At 40.1% G+C, this 23,452-nt stretch overlaps 1 protein-coding gene across 1 annotated transcript in view; it reads right to left on the reverse strand.

The window, feature by feature from the left end:
- TXK (TXK tyrosine kinase) overlaps nt 1-14,357 on the reverse strand; it is a 40,000-nt gene extending 25,643 nt beyond the window's left edge. Inside the window, exons 1-5 of the mRNA XM_061164702.1 lie at nt 14,104-14,357; nt 12,998-13,100; nt 12,105-12,310; nt 8,272-8,337; nt 1,598-1,652 (exon numbers count right to left, since the gene is read on the reverse strand). Coding sequence (XP_061020685.1) covers nt 1,598-1,652; nt 8,272-8,337; nt 12,105-12,310; nt 12,998-13,100; nt 14,104-14,177 — 504 coding nt within the window. The 5' untranslated portion in view covers nt 14,178-14,357. The remainder of the gene's footprint in view (nt 1-1,597; nt 1,653-8,271; nt 8,338-12,104; nt 12,311-12,997; nt 13,101-14,103) is intronic.
- Nucleotides 14,358-23,452: the final 9,095 nt, after the last annotated feature.

A 23,452-nucleotide genomic window follows, 5' to 3' on the forward strand; every position in this document is an offset into this window, starting at 1 on the left:
GACCAGATGGTTCCATTCTGGAGTGTAATTGAAAGAACCCTTGCCCTTGTATACAAGATGACATGAACAAGGATGTTCTTTGCAGCACTGTTTGTAAGAGCAAAAAATTAGAAATGATTAGAATGTTTATCTACAGTAAAATTGATACATTTTTATATACTCGTAATGAAATAGTACACAATAGTTGAAGGTATGTGTTTGATCCATGTGTATGCCTAAGAATTAAATAGAAAATATACTGTTTTGTTGAAAAATCAACATACATGTGCTCTCCTTGACATCAAATGTTAAAACACATAAACAAGCACTATAGGTTGTTTATGCACATACATGTGATAAAAGTATAAACCCATGGACAAAATGGGAACATGCCCCTCTATTGTGGTTGCCTCTGAGAAGTAAGAACCAAAAAGATAAGGGAGAGGGTGGGCCTCAACAGTTTCTGGAATGTCTTATTTTATTACAGAATGTTATGATCAGTGCTACCATTTGTGATATCTGGGTTGTGGGTATGGAGGTTTTGCCACAAAATGCCCCATTCTACTCTTGGTAGGGAGGTCAGATCCTCACCCTGTTCTGGCTTCCTCTCAGATGCAGAACCTCATGTAGAACCCTCTCAGCCCAGTGATTCGGTCCATATTGCCTGTGATAAGCTTGCTTTCCGTGGACCGAATGGTCCACTTCCTTCCTCCAGTGTTGCCTGCCTATCACCACGTCTTCCTTTTCCGTTCTGAACCAACTAATACATAACATCGCCATGCCGGGCAGGTATCGCATTTGCCGCCATGCTCCCTTTTCTTGTAGCCAACAAGACCGGGCCAGACCGCCAACCTCCATCCCCACCAGCCCCTGAGAGGCCTGTGTTCCTTGTACTCAGCCTATCCCCCAAATACTAACTGGATCTTCCCTGTGTCATAGGTCATTACTGGCACTGAGTTTTGAGTTACAGAACTGACTTTTTTCTCACTCATATTACTAGATTTCCTCAACATCTGACATCAGGTCATAATGACACGCATGCTTCTCAGCTACTTTCTAGTTTTGACTATTCATTTACCCACAGCTGATACCGTCAGTGGGATATTTAAACTATACTCAGTTCTGTTTTGTTTTGACCTAAATGAGCAGTTTTGATCCAAGTATGATATTCTGGCTGCTCCACTCTTCCTTCTGTTCCCAAGAATGAAGGTGTAGCTGCACGCACTTTTCTGTATCTGTGCTTTTTATGAGTCTAAGCTGAGCTCAGGAGGACAGAGTATCTCTTGGATTGACGTTGATGCAAATGTATACAGGCAGTTCAAATAGAGACCCTTCTGGCAGAATGCACCTTGCAGTGAATGAAGCAGTTTTGGTATGTTAGAGATGAAATCATTTCAGGAGAAAGATATGTGAAATTGTGGTGAAAATCAATGGAAAACATGATTTGATACAAATCAATCTAGTTTATAATTTAATAGAAAATGTAGTAGCAGTAAAGTTGTAATAATATTTTAGAAGTAAAAAAAAATCAGGAAGTGATAAAACATTTTAGCTGAGTATTTATAATTTACCTCTCAGAAATTTTGAAATTCCACAAAATTACTTATGAATAAATTACCTCTTGTCTCAAAAGATGTTCTGCCTGATTTCTAGTAATATTCCTATGGTACCACCTGTAAAAGCAATAAAAATAATTTTTAGATGTTATATATCACTTATTTCCAGAAAAAAACCTGTTCCATTTCCTTCATTTTAAAAAACACACTCCAGAACTGATTTTATAAATGGACTGATTAATTCACATAAACAATAATGTACTATGATAATATATCAATAGATTTAACACAGTTATATTAATTACAAGCCAGTATCTAATTTTTCTACCGTATTTCAATTCAACTTTCTGAAACACACTTGGTTTAACACACTTAATTTTGAATGGTTTAACTTCCTGAAAATTTCCACGAAATGTATGTGGTTAAACAGTCATCATCTTCGATAAACACTTTCCTGAGCTTTGGTTAAACCCAACTAAAACATACCCATTTCTTTCCCCTCAGGAATATCTTATTTGCATGCTTTTACATGTGCTGTTACCTTTCCAAACCTAAAACTCACACTGATTTATCTGATTCTTCTAAATATGTTGTTGCTGTTTAGCTGTTAAGTCATGTCCGACTCTTTCGCGACCCCATGGACTGTAGCTCGCCAGATTACTCTGTCCTTGGGATTTCCCAGGCAAGAATACTGGAGTGGGTTGCCATTTCCTTCTCCCAGGGATCTTCCCCAGTCAGAGGTTGACTCACATCTCCTGCATTGGCAGGCAAATTCTTTACCACCGAGCCACCTGGGAAGCTCCAAAGTATGTCACCTTGTAGTAAAATCAGTAATTTAATAGAGTAAATGGAACAACCCTAACCCTAACCCTAACCATCCCACACCCTCCTGGGCCTCATATTCTCCTCATTCTTCCCTCAACTCACTAACTTCCACCACATTGGAATTCTTTCCTGGCTGAAATTCACCAAGCCTTTTTTTGCCTCCAGCCTTCCTGTTATCTCTGCATGAAACATGTCATTAAATGACCTTAAAATATCAGAGGTTCACACAGTAATCATAATTAATGAACACTGTAATTTAAACATACGGTTTTGGGACTTCCCTGGAAGTTCAGTGGTTAAAACTTCATCTTGCAATACAAGGGGTGTGTGGGTTTGATCCTTGATCCAGGAGCTAAGATCTCATATATCTCAGGGCCAAAAGACCAAAAACAAAGCAAAAGCAATACTGTAACAAATTCAGTAAAGATTTTTTTTTAATGAAAAAAAAAATGGTCCATATAAAAAATATTTAATAAAAATTTAAAAAAAATTTAAAATAAACAAACATGGTTTGATGTGACAACACCTAAGCAGTAAGCAAATGTTGTACAGGAAAGAGAGAGGAAACAACTGTAGAACAATGGAGAGGAAAAGAAAAATGGAAATACTTTCACTTCAAAATAAGATTTTAAAAAGAAGTTAATGCAATATTACCAGAAATACTATTTTTGTGGACAGTGGAAGAAAGGGTGTGTGTATAACCAGGCATTAAGTCAAGTGGGGGAGCCCAGTGGTGGCTGAATGAGACTCATATCTGCCTGGGGCAATGGAACCTATCTCCTCTTGTGGACTTCCCCTAACCTTCTATAGTAGAAAGCTGCCACTAACTAGCATGGTCAGGTTTTTAAAATATTAATATTAATGTGCTCAAATTGAAAATGGTCTTTTAAAAAGATGAACCAGAGAGGACAGGGATGATTATAGATGATTCTAGTCAAAGTCCTATAACTACTTATTGCTAACAGGAACAAGAGGAACTGTGAATTTAAACTGTGCCTATCATTCAATACTTGCTAATGAACATTCACATGGTAAGAGGGAATTTCAAGGTGAGTCTGAGCCTCTTGCTGTACAAAGAAGTTCTTTCAAAATAAATGAGGCAGAGTTAAATTCACAGGGGACCAGTTTAAAGAGGCCCCCATACTGGCTAAGTTATGAAATATTGGTGCTAAAAAGAGACTAATGATTATAGCTCACTGAAATAGACTGAAGTTGTGAAAAGACTGCATAAAGACACTCAAAAAGGGAGGAACTAACATAAACTGATTTTTTTCTAAATAATGTTTCTTTACCTGCTATCATGTTATTATTAATCCTGTTGCTTTGTACTTATTATAGTGATAAATAAACTATATTAATTGTGATTAAATATAAATTAAAAATCCATCCGTGTGGAAGTCATTCTCAGGATGACTTCAAAGTAGTAACAAAAGAACCAGATAGAAGTATATGATGAATTTAAGATCAATTAAAATAAGGCAGAATTCCATCTGTATTATGATAATGATAAGGAAAAGGCAGAAAAGGGATAAATGTAATTTAGAGAAGGTTGAGGCATGGTATTTCAGAATTTCAACTATTTAAATCAGATGATAAAAAGTAGAAGAGTTTTTTGTTTTGTTTTGTGTTTTTCAAATAGGTAAGGCTGCAACTTCTTTATTGAGACAACATTGATTACAAAACTAATATTGAATGTCAGTAGAAGCCCCAGTACACAGGACTGGGGTGGGGATTTTATTAATACATTTAAAAAAATCTACTACATCTAACTGTGGTTGAGTACAACCATCACATATGGAACATGTGTGTAAGCCTCCCATGTGCCAGTCGTAAAGAACAGTATTGTGGCTTTGAGTTTTAGACCTGGAAACCCTATTAGATCTGAGAAGGTTAATTTGCTTCACTTGGTGACTTTCTGACCCTGAGAATATTAAGCATTTAGTGTAGAGAAAATGAGATAAATCAGACTATATATCCATAGCTCAGGATAATCAATGTCTGCTATTTAAAATATTAGATATATTAGATATTATATATATTTAAGAGAATCTGGCATATCAGGGTTTTGTCTTTGCTTTAAGATTTATAACTAATCTTCATCTTGTTTACCAGCTGAGCCGCAAGGGAAGTCCCTGATAGCTCAGTTGGTAAAGAATATGCCTGCAATACAGGAGACCCCAGTTCAATTCCTGGGTGGGGAAGATCTAATGAAAAAGGGATAGGCTACCCACTCCAGTTTTCTTGGGCTTCCCTGAGATCTGGGTTTGATACCTGGGTTGGGAAGATCCTCCAGAGTAAGGGAAAGGCTACCCACTCCAGTATTCTGGCCTAGAGAATTCCATGGACTGTAAAGAGTTGGACATGACTGAGTGACTTTCACGTCACACTTCAACTTGTATTTGAAGTTTGAGAATAAGTCATTTTTAAAATGGTTAAAAGAACTCAATTCACATTACGTTTAATTAAATATTTATGTTTAATTTATTACATTTCCAGGATCATGTAAGGACTTACAAGGGGCTATTACCATTGCAAATTTGGCCTGTTGGGTATGTCCTTTATAAAGAAAACTGAATTTATTCAGTTTATTAATGCAAGTTAAATGTTTCAGGAAACTTAATTAACTGAGTTTGTAAACAGGATGGATTGTTTAAGGACATTTTTATGTTAAGTATGAATTTAGGTGATTGTTCTTGTTTCTTAGATTTATAAATAGTATATCAAGATTTAAAAGTTCAACTTGAAGGCTTACTGAAAACAAAGTTTTTTCATTGTAATGTTGATAATTTGGATATTAATTTCAAACCAAAGTAGCCATAAACATTTCTCTGTATAAAGGTTCCCCAGAGATGTCAGAAGCCCATGTGGACAGCATTCCTTCTTCCATCAGCCCCCTATCTCCCTTCTTTTTCCTTTAGGCTTCAAGTGATGTCCTCAGAAAGGTCTTCCCCACTCAACATGCTCATTTAAATTATATTCCCTCCCCTCTTGTTTCCTTCCTGTGCCCCATACTATTCCTTCAAAACACCACATTTTAAAATGATGTGTCTATTTGTGAATTCAGGGTTGCTTAATGTCTATTTCCTTGTGAAGCTGTAAGTTCCATGAAAACCAGGATTCCTTCTGTGTATTCTGTATTGTGTTTCCACTGCTTACAACAGTTAACATCTAATATTATCCTAAGAACATAATGATAAAAATCAAACAAATGAAGTGGAGGACTGAAGTAACTCTGAATGTAGTATACCAGTTATACTAGGCAAGGTGGACAAAACTGTAAATGTCTTTCTTGTTTCACAGTTCAAGGAAATAATCATAACTTCTAGAATGTATTGAAGAGCTACTATGTATCAAATGAGACAGGCATTATTATCCCCAGGGTTCAGATGATTCAGAGGTTTAAAAACATTAGGTCACTTTGCTCAGAGCTGAACCATTAGTCAGGGGTGATGCCAGGATTTGAACCCAGATTTCTCTGATTTCTAAGCCCATACTACTGCACTTCAATATGGGACAGTAATTTCACTACAGTCAGTAGAATGGTGCTTGGCATATAGTAAGTGGTTGATTAATTTTAGTGATTTATATTGATGATCTATATTTTAATGATCTTCTTGAAACCATAATAAAGTTAAAAATTGGTCTTTTCATAATTAGAGTCATTATAAAAGAAGACTTACAGAAACATAAATCCAGGCTAAGGAAATGAGATGATTATCTAACTTCAGAGCGGTTTAATTTGTGATCCAGTATCTGCAGTATAAACAAGTTGTTAAAGCCAGATGCTAAGCCTGGTCTAAACAGGGGAAGCAACAAGCACATCGATTCATAACAGAAGGAAGAGAAGTAGCCCTGCTGATCACAGAGCGTCCATTCTAACCACCAGGCACTGTGTTAGGTGCCTTCACACAGGTCTCCTTTACTCTCCAGGAAAATCCAAACTGAAGTTAGAATATGGTGATAAAACCATCTTATTTTTCTGGTTTTTCTTAGCAGGAGATTTTCAAACAAAATTTTCCCTGACCTGGCCTTCAAAGAGACCTGTTTGTGCCGAGCAGCTTCAGCTGGGGCTAGTGGTGAGTACCCCCTGCCCACTCCCCACCCCCAACTCCATGCATGGGGCATGCTTGAGCAACTGTGGAGAGTTGTGGGGCTGTTTGCTAAGGAAGGTGGGGTCAGCCACCTGGGGACTTTGAGTGGAGACGGGAATTTCAGGGCAGAGCTAAATGACACAGGTCAAGAGATGGGGTTATGACAAGCTAAGCACAGGAGAGGGAGAGAGAAGAGGCACTGTGATGGAGCTGAGGACAGAGACTTGAGAAGGAGAACAGAGACAGCCTGCAGAAAGTTCTGGTAAGGTTATGGGTGTTTTCGGTGACACATGTGCTGAGTCTGCAGTTTCCCAGGTGGCACTAGTGGTAAAGAACCTGCCTGCCGATGCAGGAGATGTAATAGATGCAGGTTCTATCCCTGGGTTGGGAAGATTCCCTGGAGGAGGGCATGGCAACCCACTAAGGTATTCTTGCCTGGAGAATCCCATGAACAGAGGAGCTTGGCGGGTTAAAGTTCACAAGGTCGCACAGAGTCAGACGTGATTGAAGCAACGTGGCAGGCAGGCAGGCAAGCAGGCAGGCATGCTGAGTCTGGCCTACAGATGGGCTTCAATGAGCAGCAAGGCAGTCCAAGGCTGAGTTATCTTTCAATTTGCCTGGTTCTCAGGGAAGTACCTGTTCTAATGCCTCAACTCACATCACCTATTACAACCTACTGGAACATATACTCATTGCAAAACCAGTATCTAAGTGGGGGGAGGGCACTCAAGTGCTCAAACTGCAAACCTAAATTTATAAAAGACTAGGAAATGAACCCTGAATACTCTTTGGAAGGACTAATGCTGAAGTTCCAATACTCTGGCCACCTGATGCAAACAGCTGATTCATTGGAAAAGACTGTGATGCTGGGAAAGATCGAAGGCAGGAGGAGAAGGGGGTGACAGAGGATGAGATGGTTGGATGGCATCACCCGTTCAATGGACATGAACTTGGGCAAAGTCCGGGAGATGGTGAGGGACAGGAAAGCCTGCCAAGCTGCAATCCCAGGGCTCCCGAAGAGTCGGACATGACTTGGTAACTGTACAACAAGGACCACTCCTAGCCCTGTCACTTTCTATCTATACATTAATACCTCAATCTTAGTTTCTGATCTGCAGATTGAGCAGTTAAATAGTGATTGCTAATGTTTCTATTTTCTAAATCCGTTAATATAGTGTAACAAGAATGCATTTCTAAGCAAAACTCTAGTGAACATATCAAAAGTTCTTCTGCATTAGCCTATTTCTCATCTTCAGTGATTTCTAAACACTTCAAAACATGAGTCAAACTATAGTAATATGTCTGTATATTAAGTCTAACTTCATTAATGAACAATTGATGTCATTTTTTATTTTTTGTTTTTATTTTTGGTCAAGTTGCACCGCATAGAAGATCTTAGTTCCCCAACCAAGGATGAAACCCATGCTTCCTGCAGTGGAAGTGTAGAGTTTTAACCACTGGACCACCAGGGAAGTCCCCATTTTTCATTTTTATTCTTTTTTAAGTCCCCATTTTTTAAATAATAACTTTTCCACTTAGGACATGCAGTAAAACAGGTGCAAGATGAGTGTTTGGTTTCTTGTAGTCACTGTTAAAATTTTCTTTAACTGGCCATACAAAACAACAAAAAAAGTAATTTTAAGAAAAAGAAGTTTCTGAATCAGCCATTATTAAGATCAAAAATCTCTTAAGCTAAAGCTGCCAAATGTATTACTTTCTTTTCCCTTTTCAGGCCAAAAACAGTATGAATACTGATAAGTTACCCAAATGTACCTGATTTTTATAGATTAACCACGGGACATATTTTGGAGGACACTTACTCATATATTTCTAAATTAGTTGGTTTGTTTTCGGTCACATAGTTGCTTGGAATTAAGCCTTCATTCCTACAAAGACAAAGCAAAAATCAAAATTTTGGCACATCTGTGGTATTATTGTGGCAAAGACCCCTTTAAAAAACCTCAAGGATGCAGAGGAAAATCAAATTCATTTGACTAAATTGTTGAAAGAAGAAAAAAGTTTTTTCATTTCAACATTCAACTAAAATCTTTGCACAACAAATAATAAGTTTCTGATGTTTAACATTAGTAGTTTAAGATGTTTTCTGACAGAGATATCTTTGCAAATAGAAAAAGAGACACTTAACGTGATCATAGTAACTAGATTAAAAACATATCAATTGCAAAGATATTGACTTAATTCTTTTTAATTGCTGCAGAGCATCCCACAGAATAGATATTCTAGTTTAGCCATGCCTCTATTACAACAAAGCTGTAAAGAAATACTTGAATATGCCTTCTTGTGTACAAGTAAGAGTATTTCTCTAAGACAGATACAAAGCAGGGAAAATGCTGTGTTGCTGATTAAGTGCACCTTTTCAGTAGATACAGCTATCGAAGGGCAGCAATTTTCACACTTATCAGCGGGGGAGGAGTTTCTCTTTTCCTATAACTTCACCAACAAAATCTGAAATTTAAAATTATGAAAGATCTCTAAGACATATTATTGAGGAATACAAGCAAGTTGCAGAGCAACACATAAAGTATAGTCAGATTTAAGTAAATTAAATCTTCAGACAATACCATATTTTTAATACATCCCAGAAAGTGCATTGACAGTGATCTGGACAGGAAGATCATTGAAATGAATCACTAAATGAATAATGGTGCTTACTTCTGGGAAAGAGTCTGGGTTTGGCGGTGTGGCAACACAGAATTTGGGCACTATTTATCATGTTTGAATATTATTTTTTAAAAAACCTGTTTTCACTTATTAACTTTGAAGTTAAAAATTGGTGCTGTTTCTCTTTAAGTCTGAGTCATGACAACACACCACCTGCAAGGGTAGTTAGTGATACAGCCCTGAACCTACTAACTTACATGCTCACTGGGACATCATTCCTCTTTACCCACTGAAAAGTCTCCAGCATATGTTGAGTCTTAATTAAGAACTGGTAAATGAGCCAAATCAATAGGAAAACATAAAGAAAGAGGTTTGTATGTACTTCGAATGCTTACGTATTTATAACCTCAAAATCTTGACAAGGATCAGAAATCAAGGCCAGAATCCTCTCCCAGAAAGTAGACATACCCCTCAGAATTCTTTTCTACCCAGGACTTCAGCCTAGAATTAACAATCTATTGCAACTGGTACAAAGAAGTCTTTTTGTATCCCAGGGCCTTTTTGCCTAATTTCATTCAGAAACTACTGCAATGTTTACTTCCATTGTAGAAATATGAAAATGAGTAATACACTGTTTCTGCTTTTATCTTAGAGCTTAATAGGAAAAAAAAATTCAAATTGCCAAAAAACCAAAGCATAAATTAGAATAAGAACTTGTATGGTAGAAACTAGTATTCTTATTTACAAATAATATTCATTAAAAACAGAACTATCATATGATCCAGCAATTCCACCTCTGGGCATTTATCTGAAGAAAATGAAAACACTAACTTAAAAAGGTACACGCGCCCCCATGTTCACTGTAACACTATTTATAATAGCCAAGATATGGAAACAACCAAGTGTCCACTGATGGATGAATTGATAAAGAAAATGTGCTACATATGAAATATGATTCACCCACAAAAAGAAAACTTTTGTCATTTGCAACAACACAGATGGACCTTGACAGCACTATACTAAGTGAAATAAAGACAAAAACCATGTGGTCTCACTTACATGTGAAATCTTTAAAAAAAAATGAAAAATTGAAACAAAACAAGCTCAAGGTACAAAGAATAGACTAGTGGCTGCCAGAAGCAAGGGTGGTTGTAGAGTGATAAAATGGGTGAAGGGGATCAAAAGGTGTAAACTTCCAGTTGCAAAATAAATGAGGCTTGGGGATATGATGTATAGAAACGTGACAAGTTAATAGTACTGTATTGCATGTTTTACTTCCACAGTGATAACAGAACAGACTTCTGTAAGATTTCGATACATTTAGACAATGAAATTTCTGGACCTGGTCTTATGTCCCTGAATCTGTTCCAGTATCTCCTAGTTTATTGTCTATCAATTCAGTTCAGTTCAGTAGCTCAGTCATGTCTGACTCTTTGCAACCCCATGGACTATAGCACGTCAGGCTTCCCTGTCCATCACCAATGCCTGGAGTCCACCCAAACCCATGTCCATCAAGTCAGTGATGCCATGCAACCATCTCACTCTCTGTTGTTCCCTTCTCCTCCTGCCTTCAATCTTTCCCAGCATCAGGGTCTTTTCCAATCAGTTAGTTCTTCAAATCAGGTGACCAAAGTATTGGAGTTTCAGCTTCAGCATCAGTCCTTCCAGTGAATATTCAGGACTGATTTCCTTTAGGATTGACTGGCTGGATCTCCTTGCAGTCCAAGGGATTCTCAAGAGTCTTCTCCACCACCACAGTTGAAAAGCATCAATTCTTCAGCGCTCAGCTTTCTTTAGAGTCCAACTCTCACATCCATACATGACTACTGAAAAAACCATAGCTTTGACTAGATGGATCTTTGTTGGCAAAGTAATGTCTCTGCTTTTTAATATGCTGTCTAGGTTGGTCATAGCTTTTCTTCCAAGGAGCAAGTGTCTTTTAATTTCATGGCAGAAGTCACCATCTGCAGTGATTTTGGAGTCCCCCAAAATAAAGTCTCTCACTGTTTCCATTGTTTCCCCATCTAATGGCCATGGAGTGATAGGACTGGATGCCATGATCTTCATTTCTGAATGTTGAGTTTTAAGCCAACTTTTTCACTCTCCTCTTTCACTTTCATCAAGAGGCTTTTTAGTTCTTTTTACTGTCTATAGGAACTTGAATAGAATTTGCATCCTACTGTTGTGTGAAAGTTGTATAAGTTTAAATTATGTTGAATTGATTCATAGTGCTTTTCAGGTCTACTATATCCTTCTACTTCTCTGTATATTCATTCTATTAATTTTTGAGGGCTTTATATTGAAACTCTAACTAAACATCTTAATTTACCTACTTTTAAAAAATTATAATATATATAATAGAACTATATGTAACTTTGCTCTATATTTTCCAAGTCTCCTGTAATGTGTTACCTTATTTTCATAATTTAAAAAAGTTAAAAAGCATTAAAAGTGAAAAAGAGAACCATATTGCATGTCTGAAAGTTGCTAAGACAGTAAATCATAAAAGTTCCCATCACAAGGAAAAAGAAATTGTGACTATGTATGCTGCCAAATGTTAACTAGACTTGTAGTGATTATTTCACAATCAATACAAAGAGCAGATCATTACATTGTACACCTGCAACTAATATAATGTTCTATGTCAATTATACCTGAGAAGAAAGAAAGGAAGGGAAAGGGGAGGAAGGAAGGGAAGGAGGGAGGGAGAAAGGAAGGAAGGAAGGGAAACAGAGAGGCTAAGTAATTTGCCCAAAAACACACAGCAGTGTGTGGCTACATAAGGATATAAAGACACATGTATCTAGTTTGGAGAGTCTGCCTGAAATAACATTCTGCCTGAAATGCCCATTCATACAGATGGAGAGGTGTGGGAACAGCTTCTGTTTCATTTACAAGGGAGAGTTATAAACCTTGAAAAAATAAATAGAGTCTATTTCTCTAATAAACTAAACAGAATCCACTTCACACTTAGGAAGTTTTTAGGGACTGAAAGAGGAACGATTTGGTAAAGACAAACCACCAGTCTTACCCCAAGCGGTCTCTTGCCTTCCACCAGTGAGGATCATACTTCTCCAAGATAAAATATTCCTCTGCTTTCTTTAAGGCTAAATCATAGGGCTCTCTGGGTAGGAAATTGTACAGTGCCTTAACGTGGATCTTCTCTTCAGAAACCTCAGATGGTGGGAGGGGAGGCAGTGGCTTGCGTTTTGATGGTTGCCCATGGCCCCTGTTGGACTGTAAAAAACTAAGGAGTGAGTCGTGGTACTGTTGTTTAAGTGATCTAAGCTAAAAAAGAATAGGGGTAGAGAGTATCTGCCTGCCACCTTGTTTCTCCCAGCTTGCTGCAGTAAAGCAGAAGCCTGGGTGGTATAAACGTAGGAAATGACTAACTACAAAATAATTTTCAGATCCAGCAACACACTCATCATTTTGTAAATTCTCAAGATCACAAATTCTCTTGCCAGCATGGCACTGAATATTTTTCATGTCATAATTCTTAAAAAATTTATTTCCTCCTTAATAATTTCACTTTAAGGATTTTTCTCCTTTGGAAAAAGGAGAAAAAAAAAAGAAGCTTTTCCCTTTAATATGCTGTAAGCTTGTGTTTGGGCTTATCAACTTCTCAAGAAAACTTATTTTCTAACACTGAACTGAAAATTAATCCCGGCCTCAAAATGGTGATAGCCAGAAGGCATTTTTCCCCCAGTTTCAAATTCTGCCAAAATATTGCAGAATAGGCTGGTCTTTTTTTCTTTCCCTGTCTTCTAGGCTATTGATTCACTAAAAGTTTATTGAGAACTTATTATGTGCCAAGCATGACATTAGGTCTGGGCAGGGTAGCAAACGGTACCTCACGAAGCACAGACCCTAAAAATGGCACCTTCCTCTACCCGCCGTCTTCCCCATCAAAATGATACTCACTTGCTTCTTACTTGGCAATTCACGGAACCATGATGGGCGACGCTGTGTGTATTTTTCTGAAAGTTCTTCATCTTTGTTAAGGCTTATTTGTGTCCTCACTTGTCTGACATTGAAAAATAATCACGTTACAAAGGATTATTTTACTCTTAGCTATAAATCCACTATAAACAAGCTAGTAGTAAAGTCTCCTTCCGATTTTTTATTTAGAAGACTTCCTAACTCCATTTCCGTGGGCAAGGTACTCTGGGACCTGTCAGAACTTTATTTTACTTTTTTAAATCTAGGACTAGAGACACTAAGAGCATATAGAGTTGTTATGAATAATAAAATTGAGAAAAATACATGTCACGTGGGCAACAGAGTCTGGCGAATATTAAGGGCATACAATTACAATCACGATAATGAAGACCTTACTCTGCGTCAGGCACAGTGTTGAACATTTCACATGCATTACCTCATTTGAAAGTATCTATTGTTAAAAAGTAGACATGGTGTAGTGATTAAGAACATGAGTTTGGATCCCAGATCTACCATTTTTATAGTGTGGCCTTGGGCAATGTAACCTCCCTAGGCCTCCATTTCTTCATCTGTATAATGGGGATTATAAAAACAAACAAATAAAAAGGGTGGTTTTGAGAGTTACTTGAGCTAGAAAACGTAAACTTCTTAGGACAGTCTGACATATAGGACTCCCATTAAACAGTGGCTGTTACTATTATCATGGCACCCTGGATTTTTATCTTTATATATCATTTACTGGGCACCAAAGTATAAAACACATTGGTAGTTTCAGGGAGAACCTCAAAGAAGGCAGGATTCTTGCCCTTAAAAGGTAAAAATTACAGAGTGAGACACAGACACATGAATAGCATGTGTGAAACAAATATTAAATAGAGAACCAGGCTGCATGCTCAGGGAACACAATGGAAGGAGCAACTAAGTCCAAGAGGATCGAGAAAGGACCATGGACCTGACACGTGACCTATCGCTAGCTTTAAATGAATGGCCATTCAACAGGGAGAAAATGGGAGGAGTTTCCCAGGCAGAAGAACAGCAGATTCAAAGAGACGTGGAGATTCCACCCGAGAAGTTGCCCTCGGACTCACCGCTTCTGCAAGGAACCGCAACAGCAGCAGCAGAAAATCGACTGGATGATGGTGTTATCTGTAAAGCAGATCATCTTCAGCTGTTAGAAAGCCAGGAGCCCATGATATTGGAAAGAGGAGGCTGCTGGCACTATTCCAAGGGAGGAAATCCTTGAGGGCATGGGTGATAGAAAGTATCCTATTAATAAAGCACATGCAAACCTTTACCATGCCCTTCTTCACTAGTAGAAGAGGAAAGATTGTCACTAACTTGAAAATAAGTTACTGGTACCCTGGCCACTGTGGTTTCCTTTCTCAGGCTCTTGTCTCTGGGTCTGGTTTCACACATTTCCTTAGTGAATGATAAATGACCGCTGTATTCTACTTTACTTTGATCAGGGCTGATGTTGGCTGACGAATGTACAAAAGAATATGATTCCGAAAACAACGTTCTCCTAGGGAATCTGCTAGTAGGGATTTTAAATTAGGTCCATCACATTTCTTCAAATGTATTTTAAAATATATTTATATAAAGTAATATAAATATACTAAATGTATTTATAATATTATGTAATATATAATAATATAATTTAGCATGTTTATTCTATTTTTATATTTTGTGTATTAAAATACACTTACCTTTTTGGATCTGAAACTTTCTATGGATTAGGTTCAAACAAACTGAATATTTAAAGAAAGCACTAACTACTTAGTAAATCTGGGTCATTCTTACACTTCTTTTGTCAAGCTTAATCTTTATTTGTTAGATTATTTGCCTATTTTCAAATCATAAATAAATTCTGAATTTATCAAAAGCTGTTTTATGTTCATAGAACCTACATTTCACAGCAGCTCTTTCTCATACTGGCCCCTGAAAATGAAGTATTATTGAGAAAGCAGAGTACATTAGCTTTGAGGTTAGAAAGGGCTGCATATGAATTCTAGCTGGAGGTGGGTGGGGTGCTGACTACATCTGGAATAAGTCCCTTTACTTCTCTAAGTCATTGTTTTCCTATCTGTAAAAACAAGAAAATCATACCTATCCCCTATGAGAAGCCTTAAGGGGCAGAGATTAACCTCCACCTTTGTGGGTTTGGGCAAGCTACTTAACTTTTTGTGCTTAGGTTTCCTCATCTGTAAAATGGGAATAATAGGATACTTACCATGTAAGGCTACTGTGAGGATTAACTGAATGAGCTCATACACAACACCTAGAACAATGCCAGGTATGTCCTAAGAGGGCAATCAAGATCTGTTATCATTACAGTGTTGTTGAAAAGATTAAATTAGATATTTTCTTTAAAGTAAAGTTTCTCTCCCAGAACATAGAAGAGGGAAGGATACAAGCAGAAGACAGTACAATCTACCCCTCAGCATCCACTCTGTGCCCCCAGAACACAGGATACAATGGGGCCGCATCAGCTACCATATTATCACCAGGTGATGTCAATTTGATCACATGCCCACCTAAAACCTATTACCTTAACCACCATTAGGATTCTTACATCAGATAGAGAAAGAAACAAGGTGAAAACAAGAGTAACATAGGATACAGGTACTCCAATTCCCACCTTTATAGCTATCCTGAGTCCTAAGCTGATCATAGATGCCCTCTGTCACCTTCCATTCCTTGGACCCTCTTGTCTTTGCTTACACTTTGGTAGAAGGAGTTTTCATCTGCTGGAATTGTCCAAATGTTCATTCCTGTAGGATCTGGGTCCTCTGTTGGTCTTAATGGGGTTATTACAATTTTCTACTGACCAGTACTATTTTGAATATTAAGAAATGAAGCTAGTGGCTACTGTTGTCTCTTGAAGTGGCCCACACTCTGTGGAGTGTATTTCTCTCTAAATAAATTCACCTCTTATTCTCTCTAAATAAATCTACCTCTTACCTATTATTTTGTCTTTCACTGAATTCTTTCTGTAATGAGACATTATGACTGAGCTTCATTAGGTCCTAAAACCAGATACTGAAACCCCCACCATATGGAAGGAATTAACCTCATGCCACCCACAAGCCATGATCCCCAGACCTGTTGGAACCAGAAGTTGATGATGCTGACTCACCACGAGCCAATCAAAAGCGCGTCCACGAGCTGAGCACGCCCTGCTCCTTGGACCATTTCTATAAAACTCATTACTGCCTCCAGGGGCGAGACAGTTTTGAGGGCATTGGCCCACTGCAATCTAATCCCCTTGCCTGGCAAAGCAATAAAGCTATTCTTTTTTACTTCACCACCAAAAAGGAAAGAAATGAACCTAGTATGTCCCCTGAGTTTACAAGTCCTCTTTGTCCTCATTGTAAAGAATGAACCCAGTTTCTTCCTGGAAATTGGGATACTCATCTTGGATACGTTGAGTCCTTTCTGTGCCCATCAACTCACCAATACGAAGAATCCCACAATGGTCAGAGGGCAGTCTTAGCTCCCAATATTCCCTAAGAAAATGATTTTTCTCTTGGGCACTGGTATCTCCAAGCTCACCAAACCCAAAAGTCATGGGGAAAGAAAATAACAATATTCCAGTGGGTTAATTGTTGGTAAGAGGGGCCACTCCTATCTCTTCTCCCTCAGTTGCCAGACTCATGCATCCTAGCTTTATGAAGACATCACCACATTTGCTGCTGGTTTAAGACATTTACTCTATCCTATAGAACATCATTCCAACTTTGCAAGATGTTGTCTCCCAGATGTCATAGGAATTGAGGCTTTAGCAGGCCATTTAGCAACCAGAAGCCAGAAAGCTTGGAAGCATGTTGAACTAAGCCCTACAGATTAATTTTCCAGGAGAAGAAGGAATACCAAGAAGCCAAGCTCACTAAGCCACCATGGAGGCTGGTTCCACATTTGACTCCTGCTGGTCATCCTTCTAGGATAGAACAGGGTGAATAAGAATAAAGAGGACACCCAGACAGTAATCAATTGTATATTGTTTCCTTTTCCTTTCACCGAAGTTGACCTTCAAAACCTAGATTCATGTATTAGTTACATGCCTTTCTCTGATTTGGACACTGCCATTATTCTGTCTTTGGGCTATAGACACCTTGGGGGTTCAGTGGCAAACCTCTCATTTCTATCAGGCAAAGATTCACCTTTACCCCTCTGATTTAGTAGCTTTCTTCCTTAGTCAAGAAACCATCTGTTCTCCATCCCAAAGCTGATCTCTGGAGACTCAAATAGAGTCCCTCCCAAATTTGCACTACACTGTGTATTATTAGGCTTTTGGGTCTCAACTGCTTCTGTCAGTTTTCAAAATTTTACTGTTTTCCCCCACCCTTCTGTTACTAAAAAGCTCTAAGTCTCCATTATCTGAATTACACCAATAGCCTCCTAACTTCCTACTGCTTCTACCCTTAACTCCCCCTGTGGTTTCTTTCCTGCAGAGTAATTAACTTAAAACCTAGGTCCGATCATGCCACCCCTTGTCTCAGAAACCCACAATGGCTCTCCATTTCACTGCGCGTTTGAGCCAGTTTTCTCAAATAGTCTATAACCCTCCCATGGTCTGGCTTTCTGGTGCCTTCTCACCCATCTCTCCAATGTGCTCATGCTCATTTACCCCGCACACACTGGCCACACTGTCCCCACAGTGCTTCCGGGCCAGGCCTGCTCTCAGCAAAGGCTCTTCACTTCCCCTCTGCCTGGACCATTATTCCCTTGGGTGTCAGTCTTCATCACCCTCTCCACTCCTCAAGTCTGCTTCAATCTCACCTCCTCAGTGAAGAGTGCCCTGACCCATGACTGTTGCTACCTGTCCTCCACCCGCCAACTTCAGGATTCCTGACTTTGCTCTATTTTTCTTCTTTTTTTTTTTTTAAGAAATAACATTTCTCACATGCTAACCTGATAAGCAATTTATTATTTTTTCCCCTTACTGTCTCCTCAACTAGAATGCAAACAGGGATCATTGTCTACTTTGTTCACAGTTAGATCCCAAGAGGCTTGAACAGTTTTTGACACCTAATCATTATTCAACAAATATTTGTTGAGCAAAATAAATATATGAATGAATGGGTTTGAAGGAGCATCAAATGATAACTTTTTCAAAGCACCCACCTGTTTTGATTCAATCCCAAGAGGAAAATGAAAACTGAATGTGTGGGGGACAGAATAGGCAGGTGAAACTAAATAAGCAGCAGAATAAGTAGTGAGCTGTAAGAGTGGGGATATAAGATTAGATTATGAAAGTCCTCGAAATCAGAGAAGATAGGATCTTGACTGTATATGTAGAACGGAGTCATTGACTACCGAAGACAGAGAACAATTTGGTCACAATAAAGCAGAATAAACTCTGTACTCAGCCTAGAAACCTTTGTAAGATAGTCTGGCAAGGTGAGTGATGACCTTCATGGCCACAGGTTTTAATATAAGCTAGAACATTGAATATCATCAAAGCTAAGTATTTATAATGGTTACTTTACTCCTTGAATAACTTCTGGCATGCTAAGAAAGCAAAGACCCAGAAAATCAGGTAGGTCTGTGACTAGTTAGATGCCTATTCTAGGACTGAAAATTTTTGAAAGTATATGATTTTTGGTGATAGATACAAAGATTTTTTTATTTCTCTAATATCTCACCTTTTACCCAAACAGAATTATCATCTTCCTTGCAAGCCCCAATAAGAAAACTAGCCAATCATTTCCCCTTTCCAGTTTTCCTTTGTCTGTGTATGAGTCCATCAAAATCATGGATTCTCTCTGAGCCCCATCCTTTATATCCAATTGCCATGATTCAGTTCAAATTGTTCAGCTTTTTACTTCTTCTCCCCACTGCTACCAGCCTAGTCCAAGCCCTCAGAAGCTCACACCTATAATTCTGCATTAATTCACTTAATCCGCACAATGACCCCATGAAGGAAGTCCAATTTTTCAGATGAAGACTCTGGGTCACAGAGATGTTGAAAGTCAAGGGCTTGTAAGTGGAGAGCCAGGATTAGAACCCAGGGAGGCTCACTCCAGAGTCTGCTCTGAACCTCTGGGCACCCAGGGCTTTTTCAGTGACTGAATAAACTGGTCAAATTCCCCACTGGTAAAAGTCCTCCCCCTCAATACGTACTATATACTGATTTCCCTAAAAGTCTATCTTAGCTAACTGCTCCACATCCTCAGCATCTAAAATGACTCTCTGGTGGCTATAGTTAATAATACTGTATTGCATTTCTGAAAGTTGCTGAGAGCTTAGATCTTAAAATTTCTCATAATTACACTGTAACCAGGTATGCTGACTGATGTTAACTAGACTTATTGTGTTGCTCACTTTGCAACATATACATGTACCAAATCACTGGGCTTCCAAGGTGGTGCTAGTGGTAAAGAACCACCTGCCAATGCAGGAAACATAAGAAATGTGGGTTCGATCACTGGGTCAAGAAGACCCCCTGGAGGAGGGCATGATAACTCACTGCAGCATTCTTGCCTGGAGAATCCCATGGACAGAGGAGCCTGGTGGGCTGCAGTGCACGGGGTCACAAGGAGTCAGACACGACTGAGCGACTCAGCACAGCACAGCCCCAAACACTGTTGTAGAGCAACAGCTATTATAACATTCAGTTCAGTTCCGTTCAATCACTCAGTCGTGTCCAACGCTTCGTGACCCCACAAATCGCAGCATGCCAGGCCTCCTTGTCCATCACCAACTCCCATACCAGTTAATCCTCAATAAAAAATTAAAATAGATTCTCAACAAAATATGGCAACAAGATTGTATCTTTCCTTATTTTCAGGGCCTTTCAAAATCTGATCACCCCGACCCCGACTCTTACTGTTCACCAATTCGTACTACATCAGCTTATTCTATTTGCTGTCCTCACAGACACCTTGCCTATTTCTGCCTCCAGCCTGAAAAAGGCTTCCTTTGTACTTTACTACCGCCTAATCCTCCTTCAGGCTCCCAAAGTGCTGTGAACTGTCTTGCCCTGTGGCTTTTAATTAGGTACCATCTTCCATGGTCATTTATATTTCTTTGTGTAGCCTTCATCGCTCACTGGGCTTCTCAAACTCACCACTGTTGACACGTTAGACACTTTAGACTGATGAATTCTTTGTTGTGGGGAGCCATCCTGTGTATTGCAGGATGTTTAGCAGCATCTCTGGCCACTATGCACTAGGTGCCGGCGGAAACAGCCCCATCACCCCTCTAATACCCACCTCGCCCTCACAAGTGTGAACACCACAATATTTACCGGCATTGTCAGATGTCCGCTGAGGGCAAAAATCACCCTTTGTTAAGAACCATTGAACTAGATTGTAAGCTCTTCATTTTCAGGGTCTGAGTTGCATGCTCTTTTGTCTTGTCCATAACATCCAGATCAGAGGCTCGTTTAGAACAAGAACTCAATAGGTAACTGTACTTCCGCTGCTTGCTTCTTCATGGGCAGTACCGCTATCACCTAGGAATATCTTTGCAAGGATCGCAAAGGGAAGGGGAGATACACGGCTCTGCCTCTGGAACTTCTGTCCTCTGAGCCTTCCCTGAAGGAGGCTCACTTTCCCCGAATCCTGCAAACTCCCTGTCCCAGCCTCCTTGAAAAGTGCTTCTTGGAGTTCCTTTCTTAGGGGCAGTTATCCCTGAGCTTGGGGCCATAGGGAGTAGCCCCATACTCACAGGGAAAGGCAGAGCCACCTCCACACATCTCTTCCCTCTGCTTTGCTCCATAGGAGAGCTCTAGTGAGCCTAGGTCTGTCAGGAAAATTCCTGGCTTTTATGGGAACACACTCGGTGTGTGAACCTGTATACCCGACCTAGGGGCCACAGGGAGCCTGTTTTGCTCGAGTGGGCCCTGAAGCGGTGCAGCCTAGCAAGAGCTTGAAAATCCATCCAATTGCTCTTTTCTTACCTCTGACAGAGCTAGCTTTGCTCCACCCATCGGCAGTGTGGAGGGAAGAGGGCCCAACCGCCTGCCCAAGGGGACATGGGGCCTACTTTGAGATGAAAGGCCCCTTGAGGAGCTGAGCCCAGGAAGGCATCCAGTCATGTCACACTCCTGCTGCTTGCTTCTTAAAGGGCAGTACCGCTATCAGCTAGGAATGTCTTTGGAGGATTGCAAAGGGAAGGGGCGATACATGCCCCTGCCTCCGGAACTTCGGTCCTCTGAGCAGATCTGGAGGTCTCCCGTTGTATAAGTGAAACTGTTCCTTCCAAATAGAGGCTTGCAAACACACACCAGGTGGCAGCCTCTTCTTCCCCGAAGGAGGCTCGCTTTCCCCACATCCTGCAAACTCCCTTTCCCAGCCTGCTGGTAAAGCGTTTCTTGGAGGTCATTTCTCAGGGGCAGTTTCCCCTGAGACTGGGGCCATAGGGAATAGCCCCAGACTCACAGGGAAAGGCAGAGCCACCTCCACATGTCTGTTCCGTCCCCTTTGCTCTGTGAAAGAGCTCTAGTGAGCCTAGGACTGTCAGGAAAACTCTTGGTTCCTACCGGGACACACCCTGTGTGTGAACCTGTACAGTGGACCTAGGGGCCACAGAGCGCCTGTTTCTCTCCCGGGCGCCTGAAGCAGTGCAGCCTAGCAACAGCTAGTGAGCCTAGGTCTGTCTGGAACATTCCTGGATCCTGTGGGAAAATCACCCTATGTGCACCCCTTTATACTGGGCCTAGGGGCCGAAATTCGCATTTCTCTCCCAGGGAGCCTAACGCGGTGTGACCTAGCAATTGCTTGAAAATCCATCCCATTGCTGTTTTCCTCCTTCTGACAGAGTTAGTTTTGCTCCTAGCTTTGGGATATCTCTAACAAGGGGCTGGTCTGTAACTCCTTGCCTGGGGCCCATTGGATGACCCCACCATGGCACCCGGCCCCCTCAGACACACTCCCGCAGCCCTCTTCCTCATGGGCAGCACCTCTCTGCCCCAGGAATGTGTTTTCAAGGCTCGGAATGTGGAGGGAGACACACGGCCCTGACTCTGGAATTCAGGCCCTCAGAGCAGGCCTGCAGGCCTGACATCTGAGAAACAAAACACTTGCTGCAAATAGAGGCCAGAAAACTCTCTGTGGATGCCTTTCCTTCCTCCAAGGAAGATAGCTTTCCCAGTCTCCTGCGTGCTGAGTGTCACACAGCTGGAATGCGCTTGCGTGGAGGTCACGATTCAGTGGCAACGGCCCCTGAGGCCCTGTGCCCGGGTAGGGCTCCCACACTCACAGGCAAATCAAAGCAACTTCCAAATGAGTCAGCTCTTCGCATCTAGTGGCCAAAGTATTGGAGTTTCAGGTTCAATATTAGTCTTTCCAATGTATATTCAGACCTGATTTCCTTTAGGATGGAGTGGTTGGGTCTCCTTGTAGTCCAAGCGACCTTCGAGCATCTTTTTCAACACCACAGTTCAAAAGCATCAGATCTTCGGCTGTCAACTTTTTTTATAGTCCATCTTTCATATCCATACTTGACATATGGAAAAACCATAGCCTTGACTAGATGGATCTTTGTTGGCAAAGCAACGTCTCAGCTTTTTAACATGCTGTCTAGTTTGGTCATCACTTTCCTTCTAAGTCATAAGCATCTTTTAATTTCATGGCTGCAGTCACCATCTGCAGTGATTTCCAAGTCCCCCAATATAAAGTCTGCCACTGTTTCCACTGTTTTCCCATGTGTTTGTCATGAAGTGATGAGACTGGATGCAATGATCTTAGTTATCTGAATGCTGAGCTTTAAGCTAACTTTTTCACTCTCCTCTTTCAACTTCATCAAGAGGCTCTTTAGTTCCTCTTCACTTTCTGCCATAAGGGTGGTGTCATCTGCATATCTGAGGTTATTGATATTTCTCCTGGCAATCTTGATTCCAGCTTGTGCTTCATCCAGCCCAGCGTTTCTCATGATGTACTCTGCATATAAGTTAAATAAGTAGGGTGCCAATATATAGCCTTGACATATTCCTTTTCCTATTTGGAACCAGTCTGTTGTTCCAGGTCCAGTTCTAACTGTTGCTTCCTGACCTGCATACAGATTTCTCAAGAGGCAGGTCAGGTGGTCTGGTATTGCCATGTCTTTCAGAATTTTCCACAGTTTATTGTGATCCATACAGTCGAAGGCTTTGGCATAGTCAATACAGCAGAAATAAGTGTTTTTCTGGAACTCTCTTGCTTTTTCAGTGATTCAGTGGATGTTGGCAATTTGATCTCTGGTTCCTCTGTCATTTCTAAATCCGTCTTGAACATTTGGAAGTTCACAGTTGACATATTGCTGAAGCCTGGCTTGAAGAATTTTGAGCATTACTTTACTAGCGTGTGAGATGAGTCCAATTGTGCAGCAGTTTGAACATTCTTTGTCATTGCCTTTCTTTGGGACCAGAATGAAAACTGACCTAGCAACCTAGATGTTTTCAATTGCATATGCTAAAAGAACTGGCTTTGCAGTTTCCAAGCAAAAAAGTCCCAT

This window comes from Dama dama, chromosome 17, assembly GCF_033118175.1.
Source record: "Dama dama isolate Ldn47 chromosome 17, ASM3311817v1, whole genome shotgun sequence".
NCBI classification, from domain to species: domain Eukaryota; kingdom Metazoa; phylum Chordata; class Mammalia; order Artiodactyla; family Cervidae; genus Dama; species Dama dama.